Below are 20586 nucleotides of genomic sequence, written 5' to 3'. Positions count from 1 at the left end.
CAACAGCAGAGCACAAGTTTTGTGAAGGAAAGGTTCCAGGTACAATCCCTGTCATTTGCAAGAAGGCCTGAGAAAAGACTCCAGCATGACAGCACAGAGAGCTGCAGTCAGTCAGTGTAGACAACACCAAGATAAATGAATGGTATTTATAGTACTTTCCTATTCACAATGGCCTTCGGTCTTCAACTTAGTTATAATCCTAAAAAAGCAGAGACATCACCTTGCCAACAAAGGTCCGTATAGTTAAAGCTGTGGTTTTCCCAGTAGTGATGTATGGAAGTGAGAGCTGAACTATAAAGAAGGCTGATCGCTGAAGAATTGATGCTTTTGAATTATGGTGCTGGAGGAGACTCTTGAGAGTCCCATGGACTGCAAGAAGATCAAACCTCTCCATTCTGAAGGAAATCAGCCCTGAGTGCTCACTGGAAGGACAGATCCTGAAGCTGAGGCTCCAATACTTTGGCCACCTCATGAGAAGAGAAGACTCCCTGGAAAAGACCCTGATGTTGGGAAAGATGGAGGGCACAAGGAGAAGGGGACGACAGAGGACGAGATGGTGGGACAGTGTTCTCGAAGCTACCAGCATGAGTTTGACCAAACTGCGGGTGGCAGGGGAAGACAGGAGTGCCTGGTGTGCTCTGGTCCAGGGGGTCACGAAGAGTCGGACACGACTAAACAGCAACATAATCCTATCATTTGCTACATTAGCACTTTAATATCCAAGCTGTCACCTACAGATATATATTCCAAAATATTCCATAGGCCACATGGAGGATTTCTGATAGATTTTTACCCATCAACTCTAATGGGGCCATTCTAGTTCATTTGCTCATGTACAGTAATTAACAGTTACTAATTACTGAGACATCTCCCCCCTCCCCCAGTGTAGTCCTATCCATGACATTAAAAAAAAAACAACCCGGCCCTCTCTGCTCTTGCTTCCAAAGCCGGGCACGAGACGCCACAGACGCTCTCCGTCATAAGCCAGCGGCGTGGGAAATTGTGCGAGCGGAAGGGGGGATCCCGCATTTTCATTGGCCGGCCGGGGAGGGCCCGAGCTCCCTGATTGGCCGGTGGCTCTGAACGTCGTCGAGGTGCATTATTGGGTAGGGCCATGAGGGACGGAGCGCGCGGATTGGTCGGCGGCCAGCGCCTGGGGAGGGGGAAGGGGCCGACGCCTGCGCGCCGATTGGGCAGTGCAGTCGGACGGGGCGGGCGAGCGGCCATGGCGTGGTTACTTGGGCCGCGCTGAGGCCGGCTCGCTTCTTTCTGTCGCATTCGGGGAAGGGGCGGCCGTCGGTGCCGCCGCCGCCGCCGCCGCCAGGGCAATGATGAAGGGCGCGCTGGCCAGCCCCGTGGCCGCCGCCACAGCCATGCAGGAGACTTTCGGCTGCGCCGTCGCCAACCGCTTCCACCAGCTGCTCGACGACGAGTCCGACCCTTTCGACATCCTCCGCGAGGCGGAGCGGCGCAAACAGCAGAGCAAGAAGCGCGAGGAGGCGGCCGCCGCTACCGCCGCCCCCCCGGCCGGGAGGAAGCCCGGCCCGGGAGGAGCCGCCGCTGCCGCCGCCGCCGCCGCCGCAGCCAAAAGGGAATCCCAGAAGGAGCGCAAAGGCGGCGCCTCCTTCCCGCAGCCGGAGAGCCCCTCAGCAGCGCCCGGTAGGGAAGGGACCCGGAGCGGGGGGTGGGGAAGCGCGCCTCGGCTCGGGCTTTGGGCCGGCTGCGCTGCCCGCGACGCCCCTTGGACGAGGGAGCCCTTCGGAATGAATGGGCCGGGGCGGGGGAAGGAGAATCCGGATTCGCCACTGCGAATGACATTGGACGGGGGGGGGGCAGTGGTTCGGATTAATGGACGCGATCCCCGCGGCGCACCTGCCCTCCTCTCGCCCCAGGCGGCTGCCAGCGCGCGCCTTCCGCGCTCGCCTCGTGGTCGGCTTCCGACTCCTCCCTGCGCGGGCCGTGGGCGAGCCTTGCCGGCTGCGGAAGGGCAGGGCCGGGCCGCCGCCTGCGTGCAAGGCGATTGTGGCGTCGGGCGGGGAGAGCAGGCGCTTGGGATGAGGGCGCAAAGTGGCGGCCGCGGCGGCGCCTGGGCTCCGCCTTCCCGTTCTGGTCCCGCGGGCTGGCCGGCGCCAAGAGGCAGCGAGTCTTTCCCCCGCCCGGCCTTGTCCCCGATTAATTCCGTCGCTTGACGCCGAGCTGTCAGAAAGGGCTCGCTGGGCTGCCTTCAGGGCTCCTTGATTCCTTGGGGATCAAGCCGATCTCCCAAGCCCTGAGCTCAGCAGTGCCCGGAACGAGGGGTGCTCGTGCTAGAGAGCTTTCTTGGCTGCTCTTCAGCTGGAGGTTTTGGAACAGGCTCCGGTCAAGTTTTTGCTCTTCGCATGCCAGACTGCACGTGTGGCAGGAGTGCCAACTTGAATAAAAAATGGGGGAAGGGGCAGATAATCAATCACAAGCACACACACCAGTTGAATGGTAATGCTATAATAATAATAATAATAATAATAATAATATATTTATACCCTGCCTATCTGGCTGGGTTTCCCCAGCCACTCTGGGCGGCTTCCAACAAAATATTAAAATACAATAGTCCGTCAAACATCAAAAGCTTCCCTAAACAGGGCTGCCTTCAGATGTCTTCTAAAAGCCTGGTAGTTGTTTTTCTCTTTGATATCTGATGGGAGGGCGTTCCAGAGGGCAGGTGCCACTACCGAGAAGGCCCTGTGCCTGGTTCCCTGTAACCTCACTTCTTGCAGCAAGGGAACCGCTAGAAGGCCCTCGGCGCTGGATCTCAGTGTCCGGGCAGAAAGATGGGGGTGGAGATGCTCCTTCAGGTATACTGAACCGAGGCCACAATGCCCATCAACTTGGGGGGGCAACCCCCCTCAGATATTTTATTGGAGGGGCTGAAGGGACCTCTGCCCCTAGGAGTTGGCTTCTGTAATTTGTGAACAACTCAGTTTGTGCAAGAGCACGTATGAGTCAGTGAGGGCAGTTGTATCCAACCTATGTGCCACTAGGAAGCCTGGATTGTGCTGAGAACCTAAGCTAAAACTTGACGATTCTCAGAGCAGGGCCGAGTCATGAAACATTGGTGTGTTTTCCACCCCCACTTGCCAATTTATGAATAATGGCATTATTCCAAGGGAAAGATGCATCAGGTTCTTTGATGTAGCCCGCGTTGTCATTGCCCACGAAAGATTGGCCATTCCAAGTGATTGGGCAGAGGGGATGTCTTAAGCTGGCATCAGAAAATCATTCATGAGGAGATGGCCGTATCCCTGTAGGGAAGGAGTTCCACAGGCAGGGTGTCACCTCAGAGAACATGCTATCCTGTGTTACCACAAACGCTGCATACAGAGGGCCTTTTCCATAGATATCAAGACCCAGGCAAGCAAATGTAGGTGCTCCCTCAAGTACTGCTGATGAACAAAATACATGTATTTCTGTGAGCCTGCCTCCAATTTTAATCCAGAACAAAAATGTGTGCCTTGTCAATCACTTGAAAAACATTGCAGCTTGGGTAGTAAAACCTAATACGCATTTTTACTGCACACAGCTTAATATAAAATTTCATGATGTCAAGATTTAGGTTAAAAAAAAATGCACTGCAGAATGGTTTAGCAGGTCACTTAAATGTAAAATTGGGTGTAAGACAAATTCATTCATGCTTCGGAATACTTCTTGAATGTTCAAATTACATACACAATATATATTTTTGCTGGCTGTCCCCAGTCTCTCGCTTTCTATATCCTGACTCTTCAATTTAACCAATTTGTACTTGGGACTGCCCAAAATCTTCATATGCCATGTCTCTCCCTACAGACACATATATGCAGAGAGGTGGGATATCCATGGACTATGGCAATTGTTTCATCACAGCAGCACAGTTTTTCTGACACACAATAACACGAGTTGCTGCAGCTGGCTATGGTAGTGTGCTGATTGTTTTCTGTCTGAACCCGGGACAACTGGGGTAGATCAGATGGAGAACATTTTATCATGTCTGAAGTGTCCTTCCTTCATTCTCCGTTAAATTTACTGTTCACACAGAAGAGCAAAGGGGAAAGTATACAGACTCCTCTTTAGAGATTTGAATGCCTAAACTGTCTAGGTGTAAACTAGAGGCCAAGGATCACATTCCCTTCTGGTTAACTTTTTTGGGGGGTCTGGAGGCTGGTGGTGAGCAGCTGATGCAACTCTTAATATTTGTTCAGTGAGGTACAATTCTCTCTCCCCCCCACAAGTGAAGGGCTTCCAGGCAAGCAATAGGTGTTATCAGACTGCAAGGACACCTTTTAGCCAGGCAAAACAAAAGACTGCATAGGTTGCTTATAAGGTAATGTGGTTCTGCAGAGTATCCAAAAGGGCTGGAGAGAGATGGCTGAAGGGCCACATTCAGCCGCTGAACCTGAGGTTTCTCATCCTTGGCCTAAATCAGTGGTGTCCAAACTTTTTTCAGAGAGGGCCAGATTTGATGAAGTGAAGGGCCATAGGTGCTGACCAAAGTTGCTGACTTTTTAAAAGGATTTTACCCCAAAGTTGTTGAGTTTCTTTTTGGATTGAAGTCGTTGAGGTGTTTCATAGGATTTTACCCCAGGAAATAAACTGCCACAGGGGCCGGATTAAACCGACCGGCAGGCCAGATTAGGCCCCCGAAAAGGACTTTGGACATGCCTGGTCTAACTGGTAACATTGTCCAAAATCTACAGGATTACAATCTGCTCCCTTCCCCTTTCCACAATGTGTGACCCTATTACTAATTGTGTCATATACATGCTAATGTTGGCTATGGAACTGCCTAGCACAGCTGACTCTGATTGGCAGCTGCTGTTGAGAATCCCTGGAAGAGCATGTTTCTGAGACTTGCTACACAAGACTGTTGAACTGAAAACCGATTGATTGCATTTATAACACACCTCCCCCCCCCACTGAGCGCACAAGGTGACATACATGGTACTTAGTCCCCTTCCTCATTTTATCCCCACAACAGCCTGTTGAGGTAGGTTAGGCCAAGAGTCCCAAGATCATTCAGTGAGTTTCTCAACCGAGTGGGAATTAAAACTGTGGTCTCCTAGGTCCTAGTCTGACACTCAGTAACCATGACACCACACTGGAATGAACCTTGGAAGCAGATCTCTGTGCAAATCACATTCTACTTTAGGTTAGGTTGATACCTCTTAAGTCACACTATGTTCATTTCCCCCCCTCTCGAAATGTTGACATGGTGAAAAGGGCTTTGAATACTTATTGGCTAAAAAGCAGTTGGGATTTAGTCATTTTAGAACTTTGTCCATTCTCTGTTAGTGCTGCTTTACTAATAAGTTCCCTTATATCTTCTCCCATCATATCAACAAGATGGGTATTAGTCTTTGGTAGCTGTTTTCACATTTAATTTGTTAACTTTTTGTCTGTTTCCCTGGGTCGTTTTTCTCCCTGGGAATTAGTGGCTCTGTGCTGTTTTGATCCTTTCAGATGATGACAGCATCTGAACAATCTCTTTCTGCTATCAATACATTTACATACAGGTTTGATAAATCATGCAACTAGGAGTGTTTAGGTAGCGCAACACTTCCTTCCAGCTGCAGTGTTCATCAGAATTTGGATACCGTGGGATATATTAAAGCCTCATAGTGTAACAAGACTTCTATACTGGTTTACTGGGATAGAATCCTCTCCTTAGAAATGGCTGGGTTAATATTGGGTTTTTGTTTGGTGAACTACCATGCGCTCTGTTGGATGAAGAAGAATTGTCTAAAAATTCAACAGATAAATAATAGGTTTTGGCCCTAGCCCGAACAGTGGTCTGAAAGAGAATTGGGAGAAAATTGCTTCAAATCATCTCTCAATATAATGGCAAATTCAGGGGGTCTTTTCTTTGTGAATGCAGTTTACCTGGTCACATGCAACTTGAATCCAGACATCATTGCTGATTTCTCCTTCCCCCCTCTTGTTTTTGCTGCTTTGCATTCTCCGTGTGGAGGGTGGTAAACATTTGAAATCTAGGACTGCTTAGGTTTCTTTCTTGCCAGTAGTTGAGATGCTAACTTAAATTAATGATAAAAACTACAATCCTTTTTCAGGGTTGTAGAATTGGTTACACGTTCAATTTCAGCTGTGTAGTCATAAGCACAGGCTTATTTTACTTGTAAAAATTACAGTCTTTAAAACATAGCTCTGTGTAATTATCTTAGGGTGTGTGTACACAAGCCTTTTAATATGTATGAGATTCAGCTAACTCAAATAGGAAACCATATAATTATAAAAGTAAACCTCTTGGGTTGTAGAAGAGCCCTTTGCTCGCTAAAGAGCTCTTAGTTTATTAAAATGTTTCTTCTTTATGGCTTAAAATGCAGCTTCCTACATGATTATATAATGCAATATTATAGTGGGTATAATACATACTGAAGACTTTGAATGAATTGTTTGCCAGGACATATTTATAGTAAACATACACATGCTATTTCCTTAATTTCTTTAGACAATTTGTAGGTCTTAGCAGGGCTGGCCCAAGGCATTTTGGCGCCTGAGGTAGACCCCAAAATGGTCCCTCTCCTCGCTGGAGAAGAAGGGGCAAGGGGAAATCAAAATCAGGAACAAGGGGGAAGAAAGGTTGACATTTGGATCTGCTGCCCCAGTGGATCCTTCTTCCTGAGGCAGTCGCCTCACCTTGCCTCGTGGGTGGGCTGGCGCTGGGTCTTGACATCCTTTGGACTACTGCAGCTGATCAGCCATTGAAATAAAATGGGTTCTTTTGGATTCTAGAAAAAATAGCTTGGCTCTGCTTGGTCATCAGTTGTTGATTCTGTGAAATGGCACTTTAGATGTCTTCATTCCAGAAAATTGCTGGGCTACAGAAAATGCTAGCACTGTGGAGTAAGCCTTTCTACATGCTGCTGCTTGGATTGTGGTCATTGGTAGCATGGCAGGATTCCTTTATGAGACATCTCTGGAAAAACAAGTTTTTCTTCCTCACATCGAAGGCTTGTAGGTAGTCACAGAAGATGAGAGATCTAACAAATTATGCAGAGAGGCCAAGATGAGGTAATGTCTCCCAACAGCCATTCCCATTATTTTTTCCATATATTGAAAGCTCCAAGTTCACTGGGAACAGGTCTCTTTCAGCATGGTATCTCATTATGTCCTTCCAGTTGTTTTATGACTCTTTAACTAGCAAGCAAGCAAGCAAGCAAATAAATAAATAAATAAATAAGGAGGGTGTGATACTTAGCTGGTTGAGTGGTGATGCTGTGTGATCCATAAGAAATCATTCATAGCAGCTGTCTCAGGGCACTGATTCAGAAGTTACTATTATTATTATTATTATTATTATTATTATTATTATTATTATTATTATTATTATTATTATTTTCTTTATACCCTTCCCATCTGGCTGGGTTTCATCAGCCACTGGGCAGCTTCCAGCACATATAAAAACATAATAAAACATCAGACATTAAAAACTTTCTGATAGAGGGCTGCCTTCAGATGTCTACTAAAAGTTGTGTAGTTCTTTATCTCCTTGACATCTGATGGGAGGGCATTCCACAGGGAGGGTGCCACTACTGAGAAGGCCCTCTGCCTAGTTCCCTGTGACCTCACTTCTCACAGTGACAGGGATCTGCCAAAAGACTCTCTGAGATGGACCTCAGGGTTGAATGATGGCGGTAGAGATGCTCCTTCAGGTATATCAAGCCAAGGCCATTTAGGGCTGTAAAGGTCAGCACCGACATGTTGAATTGTGCTCGGAAACGTACTGGGAGCTAGTGAAGATCCTTTAGGGCCTGTTTAACCATTCTTGGCTTTCCCATTAAAAGTACAGATTTATTTCCTGCATAATCACTAGCACATCTTCCTTGTAGCGTTCAAACTTTCCTCATTTTCTTGCTAAGATTTTTGCTGTGCACCAATATTTGTATTTCCTAAAAGGCGTTTAGTATTGCTTGTTGGAATTGTTGGAATACTTTCCTGCATCCGTGGGAGTATGAATTTTATAGGGGTTTTCACAGTTGTCCCCACTAGTTGTGATATCCGCAGCTTGTATATTTTAGTTGGGAGTCCTACATTCTGAATATTGGGTATGCTTCCTCTGTTTTCATATAAATTGCACAAAAACTGCCCCCTTTGATAGCTGAGCTTTCTTGCTGAGTTGCTTGTATTGAATTTGTAAAGCCCAGTCAACAATTGTGAATGGCTGTTTGCTGTCAGTGGTACCTTTGAACCAGATTTGGGCTTGAAAATAATTTTCCTTTTTTTATTATCAGTTGCATACTGTCAAGCTTTATGTTGTACACTGAAAATTGTAACACTTAACAATGGGCTGTGAAATGAAGCTGAACAATCACTTTTTTCTATACATTTTGAAGTTTTGTTTAGCTTAGTTTATTATTTGTACCTTACATTTTGACCAAAGGTTAAACAATATAAAATGGTTATTTAAAATAATTCAAAATTATTAATTTAATTTAGCACGAAACTAAAAATGCATTCAAACAAATCAATGTTCTACATATTTTATTTATTTTACTTTGTAAAGTATTTATTAAGTATTAAATGTTAACAGATGGTAGAAAACAAACTAGCAGACACAGTTCAAACTACTGTACGTTACAACAACCTTCACTAACCTGATGCTTTCCATTGTGTTGGGCTCAAGCCTCCATGCTGACTGGCGCTGATGGGGTTTGTGATCCAGGATATTGGAGGGTGATGAAGGGTGATGAAGACTGCTTTCAAATACCATTGGAGTCTAGGTTTCTCGGTTACTAACAGCCAGTAGCATTGTGTGATTCTCATAGTTCATCTGCCTAACAAAATCATGTTTTTTCTGTACCCCACAGGCCAGAAGCGAGCTCCAAAAAGGGGAGAACAGCAGGGATGGAATGAAAACCGAGGCACAGAGGTAAAGCAAGATAAAGCTGAATGGAGACCTTCGTTCAGGGAGTACCGTCCTCATGAAATGGAAAGACAAGCGGAGTTAACACTAGAAAGGTATGCGCTGTTGGAGGAGGTATAAAAAAGGCACCCGAAAGGACTTTCCGGGTTCATTTTTCAAGCCACCAGTTGGCTAGACCTGTGACTGATGGTTCCTAGAGATGTTCAACCACAAAGCCAAGTCTTTGTTTACATTCTGTTCTTGGTTGGGTATCCCCACGTGCCTGAGTCTTGGAATTCTAGACTGCATTATTCCTTTTCGTGCTTCAAACTTGCTTTCAGCTAAATTGATTGCTTACGTGACCTGGACTCGCTTTGTCTTGTAAATGTGACTCTGGTTTACGTATCTGGAGCAGAATGTTCTCTTGAAAAGACAATAAATTCAGGCGGTTGTTTTATCACAGCAGTATGTAAAAAACAAAGAGAAAGCTCTTGGCTTTCTGAATTGCTCTATCATACTTTGTGGTGTTGGGACCGCACCTAGATTTGTGGGTTGGTTTTGTTTCTGTTTAAAGCACATCTTGCAGCTTGTTGAACTCTAGTGGGAGGGGAGTGAAATGTTCCGCAACCTCTCTGAACCATTGGCTGCTTATTAGAAAAGAATTCAAATAGCAGCTCAGAACCAGAGTTGTCTTGTGTGAGAAAAAAGGACTTGGCTGCAGCAGCATGTATCAAGACATCCCAATTTGCTTGTATCCCTGCAGGCCTCCATGCCCCCATCACGCTCTGTTCCAGAGGGTTCCTTAACCTTTGAGAGCAGATTACAGTAGGGTAGAAGAGCCAAAAAGGATAAACGTCACAGGCAGAATTCCACTTCTTAAGATTGTGGCCTTTGGAAGAAATCTTCACAATTGCTTATGTTTTCTAGGTAATAGCAGCTGTGGCGATCACACACAGGGCCCCCGGACGTTTGACGGTCTATTGACCCTGTGCCGCCACTGCGATTGCTTTTTCCACTGCCACCACCCCATATCTCATGGGGACACACGGAGTCCAGCCAGTTGTTAACATAAACAAATAATCAAGTTTATTTTTAAATGCAGGAACAAGCTTATGGTTTCAGTTAGTTTCTCTTGACAGTTTCTTAATCTTAGTTCCTAACAACTCCAAACTGATTATTTCAACTATCTGTCTGACTCCACCTAACAATTCCTCTCACTCTCTCACAATACAACTCTACCAACCCACACCTAAACCTCCCTCTTCCTTCTCCAACTCCCAAACCTCAACTGACTTTCAAAACCTCCCACTCTAACTTTTATTCCCCCCTTGCATTCTCACTGGCCAATCACATCACACCCATTTTAACCCTTTCCTATGACCCATCCTAGGAGGCAAACGCCACAGCAGCAAAATGAAATCTGCTCATTACCACATTGGACAAAAGGAATGCAGTTGCAGCTTTGATTTAGTTTTGTGAACTTTCATGAGGAAATCAACGTGCTGCGATCTGCCTTATTGCAGGGCAGATATGTGGGTAAACCATATGCGGAGCGAGTCTGTCCCTGTGGCCTGATAGAGGTAGAAACCGTCTCCCATGTCTTGCTACGATATCGTTTTTATAAGGATTTACGCTCAGTCTTTATCACCCCTGTTATACAGAAAATTCCAAGTGGGTCTGAACCTCAATGCTTAAAATTCCCGATAGAGTATAAGGATCCAGAGATCATGCTACGGGTGGCCAGATTTTGCGTGGCTGCCATAAAACTCAGGAAACAAGCCTTGCTGTTAAAAAGACTAAGGCCTCAGATGCAAACCCTAGATAATATTTTAGAAACTAAGACCTAAACCATATTTCTAATGGCTGTCATATTTGTATTGTTTATTGTTATATTTGATTGTAAATTTGAACTTAATTCTGTTGTGTTTTATGTTCGTTTAGTATGGTATGTGAATCTGGTCTAGGACCACAATAAACTTCCTTTCATTTCCATGGGGAAAACATCAGAGCTGTAAGGTTAAACCCTGCTGGGTTGGGGCAAAGGCCCATGTAGTCCCAACATCCTGTTTTCACAGTGGTCAACCAATGAGAAACCTGCAAGCAGGAACTGGGGTAACGCTGCTTTGTGGTAGCAGCTGTTACTCAGAAGTATACCAATCATGGTCATCTTTTCCTTGGATTTGTTTAATACCCCTTTAAAGCCACCCAGGTTGGCAGCCACTGTCTGTCCTGAATCATCCAATTTCATTGGATGGCCCTGAATTTGAGTACGGTCAAACCTTGGTTCTCGAACGGCTCCATTTTTGAACGTTTCGGCTCCCGAATGCCGAAAACCCGGAAGTAAATGCTCCGGTTTTCTAACGTTCCTTGGAATTCGAATGTCTGACGTGGCTTCTGCTAGAATGCAAGAAGCTCTTGTAACCAATCGGAAGCCGCGCCTCGGTTGTCGGAACGTTTCGGAAGTCGAGCGGTCTTCCAGAATGGATTACGTTCGACAACCGATGTTTGATTGTATAATGAGGCCCTATCTGCTTTTTCAGTCTACGCCGTGTATAATTTTAACGCAATTAAATGTCTTGCATGTAATGCTTTGCTTTTCAATTGCATCTCAATGGTGTTAACCTATTGAAGATACGTTGGGTCAAGCTAAGGTGAATTGTATTTCAGACCGATAGACCGATTTGATCGGGAAAGGCCAATGAGAGGTCGTGGGGGAGGAAGAGGTGGAATGAGAGGAAGAGGAAGAGGTGGTGGAATGAACAGGACTTTCAACGGCTTTGATCAAAGAGGGAAGCGGGAATTTGACCGACAGAGTGGGAGCGACAAAACGTAAGTGTGCTGGTCTAGTACCTTAACAGCATCTTAGTAATACTGTGTGTGTGTGTGTGTGTTGTGAATTTGCATCTGTAAGCAACCTTTTGGACAACCATTGTATACAAATATTTTTAATTTCCAAAAACGGGGACTAAAAAGAATACGATTTATGTCTCTAGAGGAGTCCGAGCAGAAGACAAAAGGGGTGGAAATGGACCTCGCAACTGGGGAGCAGTTAAGGATGATGTGAGGTATGACAGTGTTTTAGTAGTTATATCTGGATTGTAGTCTTGTTGGAACATAGTTTCCAAGCTGTATGGTCATAATTTATCATGTACAAATGCCGCCTCCCAGCTTTCAGATCTTGCATCTAAGAAATTGGCAAAAATTCCAGAATCTTGATGCTAGTGTCAGTTTGCTGAGTTTTTGGATTCTGTTTAACGTCCCTAAAATCTCTGCTAAAAATATTGTGATATTTCTGTCATCAAGTTACTGGCATACAATGCAATGTGCTAGTTGTCAAGACTGATATTGTTTGAGCATGCCCCCATCTCTCCAGTGAGACACTAAGTAATAATAATATAATAATAATTTATTATTTATACCCCACCTATCTGGCTGGGTCCCCCTAGCCACTCTGGGCGGCTTCCAACAAAACACTAAAATACAATAACCTATTAAACATTAAAAGCTTCCCTGAACAGGGCTGCCTTTAGATGTCTTCTAAAAGTTTGGTAGTTATTTTTCTCTTTGACATCTGGTGGGAGGGCGTTCCACAGGGCAGGTGCCACTACCGAGAAGGCCCTCTGCCTGGTTCCCTGTAACTTGGCTTCTCGCGAGGGAACCACCAGAAGGCCCTCGGCGCTGGGCCTCAGTGTCTGGGCAGATCGATGGAGGTGGAGACGCTCCTTCAGGTATACTGGATCAAGGCCGTTTAGGGCTTTAAAGGTCAGCACCAACACTTTGAATTGTGCTCGGAAACGTACTGGGAGCCAGCATAGGTCTTTCAAGACCAGTGTTATATGGTCTCAGCGGCCGCTCCCAGTCACCAGGTCTAGCTGCCGCATTCTGGATTAGTTGTAGTTTCTGGGTCACCTTCAAAGGTAGCCCCACATAGAGCGCATTGCAGTAGTTCAAGCGGGAGATAACTAGAGCATGCATCACTCTGGCGAGGCAGTCCGCTGGCAGGTAGGGTCTCAGCCTGCGTACCAGATGGAGCTGGTAGACAGCTGCCCTGGACACAGAATTGACCTGCACCTCCATGGACAGTTGTGAGTTCAGAATGACTCCCAGGCTGCGCACCTGGTCCTTCAGGGGCACAGTTACCCCATTCAGGACCAGGGAGTCTTCCACACCTGCCCGCCTCCTGTCCCCCAAAAACAGTACTTCTGTCTTGTCAGGATTCAACCTCAATCTGTTAGCCGCCATCCATCCTCCAGCCGCCTCCAGACACTCTCACAGGACCTTCACTGCCTTCACTGGTTCTGATTTGAAAGAGAGGTAGAGCTGGGTATCATCCGCATACTGATGAACACCCAGCCCAAACCCCCTGATGATCTCTCCCAGCGGCTGCATGTAGATGTTGAAAAGCATGGGGGAGAGGACAGAACTCTGAGGCACCCCACAAGTGAGGGCCCAGGGGTCTGAACACTCATCCCCCACCACCACTTTCTGAACACGGCCCAGGCGGTGTTCAGAAAGGTGTAGTTATTCTGAACAGCCTGTATGAGTACCCTGCAGAGTATAGTTTTTTGTTGCCAACGAGTTCACTTGGTGCGCTTAATGTTTCTGCAGTGAGCTGGAACAGACTGCTCCTATGGAAGAGACCGCAGAAACAGAAGAGAATGCAGGAGCACCTGAAGGAGAATCTCCAACCAAGTATGGGCTGGTTTTGAACATCTTGCTCTTGTTGTTAAGTCATTATTGGAAAACATGGCCCATTGTCTAGCATCCTGCAAGTGGTGCAGATATTTGGGCAAGCTGCACCTTGCATAGAGTGTCAATGCAACATTCTACAACAGGCTTGCCCAAGTTGTGACCCACACTGGGTGACTTCATAAAAAAAAACGCATAAGTACCTGGCAATGTTACATTTGTAGCTGATCTTAGTCCTGTTTGGACCCCTTGAAATTAATGGATATGAGTAATGTAGGTTCATTAATTCTAATGGACCTGGCTTGAGTATGACTTGAGTTAGATACAAACCTTGGTGCATATAATTCCTTGTGCAAATTCTGACTTTATAAGACTTGCATTTCTTTCCTTGGCAGCTAAACCTAATTTCCTGTTTTAAAGCTTTTCTGATAACTGAGTTCTCATGAAGCAGTTAAGGCAGATAATGCATCATCAATCAATCAATCAATCAATCAATCAATCAATCAATACGCCCCAGCCACTCTTCTCTGGTTGGTGAAGATTGCATTTAGTGTCACATTTGATAAGACTCCTCTCCCAGTTAGCTATTTCCATTGTGTAACTAGCAGCTGAATTACTGCCACAGCCATAACATATCCATGTTCTATTCCATTCAAGTACTCTATCAAATACCTGTATATATTGTTCTGCAAAATATACCCATCCAATAGGATATGTTGAGCTAATTCCCTGCAGGGAATAAGAACTATTATCTGTTTCTCTTTCCTGTGACAAATGGTATATAAGAGCATGCAAGCTCTTAAAGCGGTTTGTGGGTTAGATAGATATCTCAGATGTTTCTTGGGTGTGCTTGCGTACAGCTAGTAAACCTAATGCACTTATAACAGTTTTGATCTTGGACTCGCTATAGCAATACTGAACAGCAAATGTCAGTGTTTTAGAAACTGGTGAAACGATAGGCGTCTGCTGCTGTTGCAGTATGGAAAAAGTAAGGTTCAGGTTTATCTTTGACTTGTATAGTAGGTTAACAATAGTGGTGGAATCCTATAGATCAGGAGTGGCTAACCTTTTTGGGGCCTGAGGGCCATATTTGCTTTTGGCCAGCTTTCTGAGGGCCTCATGGCATCAGAGGGTGTGGTCAAAAGTTTGTGGATGTGAACACTTACACAAACATACAGGCACATGTGGGTTGAAACCAAGGTGGATAAAAATCAATGATTTTTAAAATAAATAAATTCCGTTACAAAACCAAAGCGTTCCAAAACCAAGGCACACTTTCCCATAGAAAGTAATGCAAAGATGGATTGATCTGTTCCAAACTTTTAAAAACAACCCCTAAAACAGCAGTTTAACATGAATTTTATGACCTAATGCGAAACCATTGTTCCATAAAATGAAAGCAATAATCAATGTACTGCAGTCACACAAGCAAGCAATCAGTAGCTGAACTGGGTTCCACAGAGTCACAAAAACACAAAATAAATAGCAAAAACAGACAGGCCTCAGCATAACATTCAAAACGGAATCATGGCACTCAAAACAGAAGTGTAACACTCAAAACGGAGCACATTTGGCTTCTGAGAAATGTTCACAAACTGGAACTCTTACTTCCGGGTTTGCAGTGTTTGGGTTCCAAGTTGTTTGAGTACCAAGGCGTTTGAGAACCAAGGTACCACTGTACAGTGGACGCTCGGGTTGCGAACGTGATCTGTGTGGGATGCACATTCCCAACCCGCAGCGGCATGTTTGCGCACGCGTGGGTTGTGATTCAGCGCTTCTGCACATGTGCAAAGCACAATTTAGTGCTTCTGTGCATGCACAACCGCCAAAACCTAGAAGTACTTCAGGGTTTCGGCGGTCCGTAACCCAAAAAAACGCAATCTGAAGTGTCTGTAACCCGAGGTATGACTGTATTGGAAATCATATTTTGAGTTCCAGAAGTTTGAACACATGAGGGAAGTATTGACATGCTCAGGGGAACTTCAAGGTCTGCAGGAGTTAAAAAGAAAAATCTTCAGGACTCTGTTTAAGTATGAGTTCTCTGTATACTCAATGGAGTGCAGTCTGTTGTGGTGGAATGGAGTAGCCTGGAAGGGGGAATGGCTGGCTGGAACAGGAGCATTCCATACTGCAATAGTTTGTAGCAGCTTCCTCTCACTGGTGCAAGCTCTTCTTACCGTTGCTTAGAAAGGGAATCTCCACTTTCAGCGCTCTGTGCCTTCAATTTTCCTCTGCCTTTCCCTTCTTGCCATCCTAGAGGCTAATGGTTTTTACTCAAACCCTTAGAGTTGCTGAAGGAGAGCCTGTGGAAGAAGTAGTTCAAGAGATGACGTTGGATGAGTGGAAAAATCTTCAGGAGCAAAGTCGACCAAAGCCTGAATTCAACATCCGGAAGCCTGAAACCACTGTTCCTTCTAAAGCAGTGGTGATTCACAAGTCAAAATATAGAGATGATGTAAGCAAAAACTTAGGTTTTAGAGGGTTATTCCTTTCAACCCTATGTTTTTTAAAAATGGCTTTATTATGCTGAATCATACTGAGAGATAGTCTGAACAGATGAAACATTATTAGAATTCTTTGGAATTGCTCGAGATTTTTTAACTTCCAGCAGTAGATATTTTTCCGTTCTTGATGGCTCGGTCGTATTGACCAAACAAGCTTTTTTCATTTGTCTTGTTTGCTACTTTGAAGACTTGTGATCCAGAGTATGAAATCAAAATTGAAATATTGGGGTTTTCTGAAGCTTTTTTGAGTGCTAGGTGTCTTCATGATTTGTATTGTGTGACTGCCAAAAATTATGATAGGCACAGCCCCTACATATTAGATGTTTCCTTAGCCCAGCTTCATGAGGGCTTTTCTTGCATTAGTCACTATAACAGTGTCATTGAAAATAAAATGGCTGTAATTCTTCATAGTTGCATTGAGGATTAGATGATAGGCAGATTATTTTCGAAAGCAACAAGATTTAAGTTTATAACAGGTAACATCCTCTGCAACACTTGATCAACCACAACACTTTGATTTAAGGTGACTTTGTCTTTTGCTTGTATTGAGCTTGGAGCCCAAGAAAAAGCATTATGTGAATTGTCAATGAATATTAATAAAACATATATTTTTTAAAAAAAAAACAACCAATAATTTATCAGCATTCATTTCTGTGTTGTACAAACCATGGTTAAAAGTATTTACAGTGTAGCATATTTGGCAGAGCACATTGACTACTCTTTTTGCAAAGGACAAGAAGTTGGCTATGAAAATGCCAAGATAATAGGCGTGTTGTCGTCTCTGTAACATAGAGACAAATTATTGTGACTGCTGTGCTAGTAAGGTGTGATATTGTTATACAGTGGTATTGTGGTTTTTGAACAGAATGCGTTCTGGGAGTATGTTCGATTCCCGGAACCATTCAAAAACCCAAGCGTGGCTTCTGATTGGCTGCAGGAGCGTCCTGCAGCCAATCGGAAGCTGCACAGGATGTTTGGTTTCCGAAAATCGTTCGAAAACCGGAACACTCGATAGTTCAGGAGCCATTTTGTTTCGGAGCCAAAGCGTTTGGCTTCCAAGGTACGACTGTAAAATGTTTAACGGTATTAGTACACTTTTCAGAACGACTTGTCATTAGTGGCAATTTAAATAAAAGAGCTGTCTTCTCTCAAATACCTTACAGTAGGCATAGGCAAAGTCTGCCCTCCAGATGTTTTGGGACTACAACTCCCATCATCCCTGACCACTGGTCCTGTTAGCTAGGATGATGGGAGTTGTAGTCCCAAAAACATCTGGAGGGCCGGGTTTCCCTATGCCTGCTCCAAACCCCCTTATAGGTCTCCATGGGTCAAAAGGTGTGGTGAGAACATTGTAGCAATTTTTTGGTTGGTTTTCTTTTTTTTAAAGCTGCAACCGTTTCCTTTTCATGTCCCCCTTTCACAGCTCCTAGGATGCGTCTGGTGGGTGCTCCTTTTCGGGGGGAAAGAATTCAGGTTGTGTGTTTATAATCTAGATCAATTCTGTTCCAGGTGCTGAAGGAGGATTTTGAGGACGATGCTCACTTTTTCCGGAAGGCAGCAAACGACATCACTTCTCAGCTGGACATTAATTTTGGGAACCTGCCTCGTCCGGGGCGTGGAGCTAGAGGAGCCCGGGGAGGTCGCGGGCGTGTCCGGAGAGTTGAGGACTCAGGAGGACACAGGCCGGAAGTGATGGTAATTATTAGTGTGTTGTGTTAAGCCCTGCTTCCCAGATCTAGCGAATGCAGACTGACCACTTCACTACAGTTTAGGCCAGGGGTCGGCAAGGTTTACCTCGCCTGGGCCGGTTCACTCCAGGCAGAGATCTCTCCGTGGGCCAGATCGCGTGTGTGCCCGCGATTTCTGACATCTGTGTCTGCGCAGATGTGATTTCTGGCATCTGCAGAAGCGAGTCCCTTCGCTGTGCTGGTTTAGTACAGCGTGTGGGGACTCGCCAAGTGGGTGACTCGGTTTGGGGGCGGCTTGTGGGCCGGTTAAACGACCCCTGTGGGCTGCTTGTGGCCCATGGGCCTTAGGTTGCTGATCCCTGGTTTAGACAGATCACGAACTCAATTATGTAGATTTGTCAAATTCTCATGAACATTTTTTAAAAAAAACAAACAACCCATCGGAAATAAAATGGGTTAGGAATTCATCTGAGTTCTCTAGTAGTTTGGAGAAAACAGAGCGACCTGTCTGTAGACTCAAGAGGCAAGGAAATCTAAATTTATGCGCCCGTTGCTCTTTCAGGACCACAACCACCTGATGGGCTCACCTGTGTGGGTGGAAATTAAGAGTTCTGGTTGGGAGGATGCCATAACGTGCACTGTTGGTGGGGAAAAGAGCAATATAGGAGGCAGAATTTAGAATAAAATGAATAATTCCACTTCTATCCTGCCATTGCAAAAGTTTGGCCATAGATCTTCCCCCCACTTTTATTCCCACAGCTGTTGAGGTAGGCAAAGAGTGATTGACCTAGGGACAGCCAGTTGAACTTCTTGTGGTTGAATTGTGGTCACTTTTAGTTCTAATTCAAATTGAAATGCTATAGTTGTGAATTTTCAGACTCTTCAGAATTTAAGAACTTGGGTTTTACAAGTATTTTTATTAAAAATAATAATAAGCTGAACATGCAAAAGAAATCCTATATGCCTAATGTACACAGACACTGCCCATCCATTGTTTAATAGAGGCTTACAGTAAATAATATTTGGGTTTGAAGGTTGTGGCGCCAAAATAGAAACTGAGATGAACGAGAGTCAAATTTTATGGGCATCTCAGGATCTAGATAACACCGCCAGTTATTATCTAGCTAGCAGAAAGGTTTTGAGATGTGCTCTTCTTCCTTTTAGATGCACGTCACTGCTCCAAACCCCGATGACCCCGAGGATTTCCCTGCTTTAGCTTGAAAGAACTGAATAATGGCGCCTCAAAAGTAGCTGTGACGATAACAGCTCTATGTTGCTGTGGAAGAATATCATCCAAGCCTACAGAGAGAGATGACTTATGTGTGTGAATTTTGCACTTCTATTGTGTTAAGCGCCTAGACCTATCCTGTGGGCTAGGAGGCAAGGTTGAGCACCACTGTTTGGGGATTAGCTTTGTGAAGGCTTATGGTATCATACGTGAGGGCTTTCAAATAAAGGTTCAAGGTGATGGTGTCAAAACAAGTACAGAGGGGTGTCTCTTTGTCTACGGTGTCACAAATGTAAGCTAAACCAGATTGGGTGGTTTTTGAGTTGTTGTTTTTTTGAAAAGAGAGGATTGTTTTGAGACTTGATGGCAAAACCCCATAGGCACTTGGCAGCTGTTTTTCTGACCTGAGTGAAATGTACCTTCGCCTATGCAAAGCAATTGCACAATTTCGAGAGGTTAGCAAATAAACAAAAGCCTGCTCATTGGTTGGGGTGTGAGGTGGTATTTTCACAGCGATAACTCTTCTTACTCCATAACCCTCGGAAGCTGCAAGCTGTAGTGTTTACGGTTTCCTTTCCAGTTTGGAGAGTGGGTTTCTTGGGAGTGAAGGGTGACCAGAGAAATAACTGAGAAGCCCTGTGGGTGGGCTGGATCCCTGCAGACTGCTGGCGAGGTCCCGCAATGCGGGAATGTTCCCTCCATCAATAAACATTCATACACGCAGAAACTTATCTAGTTAAGTGAGTCCAGGTTAGAACTCTTGTTCTCTGCGGAGGCTGCTTTTTTGGGGTATGGCAGTGTGTTCCTTCCTGTGAAACCACACTTGAAGCTATCTGGCCTTAGACAACTTTATACCACTTCAGTGAGGCTACTGACATATCAAAGTTTTATACAGGATTAATCTACTGGATCAAGCCATCACTACCTGTTGGCATTTAATCTACAATTGTAATAGCTCCCATGTGCTTTGTTGACCCTTCTGAAATTCCACCAGGTTGTGTTCATCCAGTTTGGGACGAGGCTTGAAGGCTTTGCAGCTTCCTTGCCTAATTAATGAAAAAATGGTTTTTAAAAGCCCGTCTTATTTTGCAGGAGTTGCACTAATCACTGTAGATAATTTAGGTGTGGGTACTTGTGTGAGTGTTGTACTTGGGCATTCGCTTTGAAATACAGAATTCCTCAAGTAGCCCCAGGTAAAAGGGTTATTCTGAAATGCATGTGAATTTAATTATGGCTCCCTTGCAGCTAAGGCATGGATACAAATTCCTCCAGAGAGAGACAGTCTACCAAAAAAATGGTTTTCCCTTGTATGGAAAGGACCAGTGCCTTTTTATACCAACACTACACATTGCAGAGCCTGATATAAGCAATATATTTTATTTGTATACAGTTCTCTTATATGTCAGCATTTATATAATCAAATTACACTGGTTTAATAAGAAACACACACACTATCAGATCAAATTTCCAAGATAGTATTAATTTACCCTTAAAATACCTTTAGCAAAATAAACTTCCTTTCTTGATTTCTTTAAAAAATATCATTTTTTGCTTTAAAAAAAGATGAGCAGTATTGATTACACCACATATTTGGAACAAATGATC

General features: G+C 44.7%; 2 protein-coding genes across 8 annotated transcripts in view; both read left to right on the top strand.

Moving 5' to 3' along the window:
• ERCC6L2 (ERCC excision repair 6 like 2) overlaps nt 1-20586 on the top strand; it is a 291509-nt gene that overhangs the window by 267296 nt on the left and 3627 nt on the right. The gene's annotated exons all lie outside the window — the stretch shown is intronic.
• On the top strand, nt 1190-19235 carry HABP4 (hyaluronan binding protein 4). Its single transcript, XM_082241644.1, has 8 exons — nt 1190-1659; nt 8838-8988; nt 11540-11701; nt 11866-11937; nt 13481-13564; nt 15848-16016; nt 17575-17760; nt 18918-19235. The coding sequence occupies exons 1-8, from the start codon at nt 1329-1331 to the stop codon at nt 18972-18974; spliced, it is 1212 nt and encodes a 403-aa protein (XP_082097770.1). The 5' UTR covers nt 1190-1328; the 3' UTR covers nt 18975-19235.

This window comes from Podarcis vaucheri (genome assembly GCF_965113315.1).
Source record: "Podarcis vaucheri genome assembly, chromosome: 11".
NCBI lineage: Eukaryota > Metazoa > Chordata > Lepidosauria > Squamata > Lacertidae > Podarcis > Podarcis vaucheri.
The sequence above is the reverse complement of the archived record's forward strand: the minus strand, read 5'-3'. Positions and strand labels throughout refer to the sequence as shown.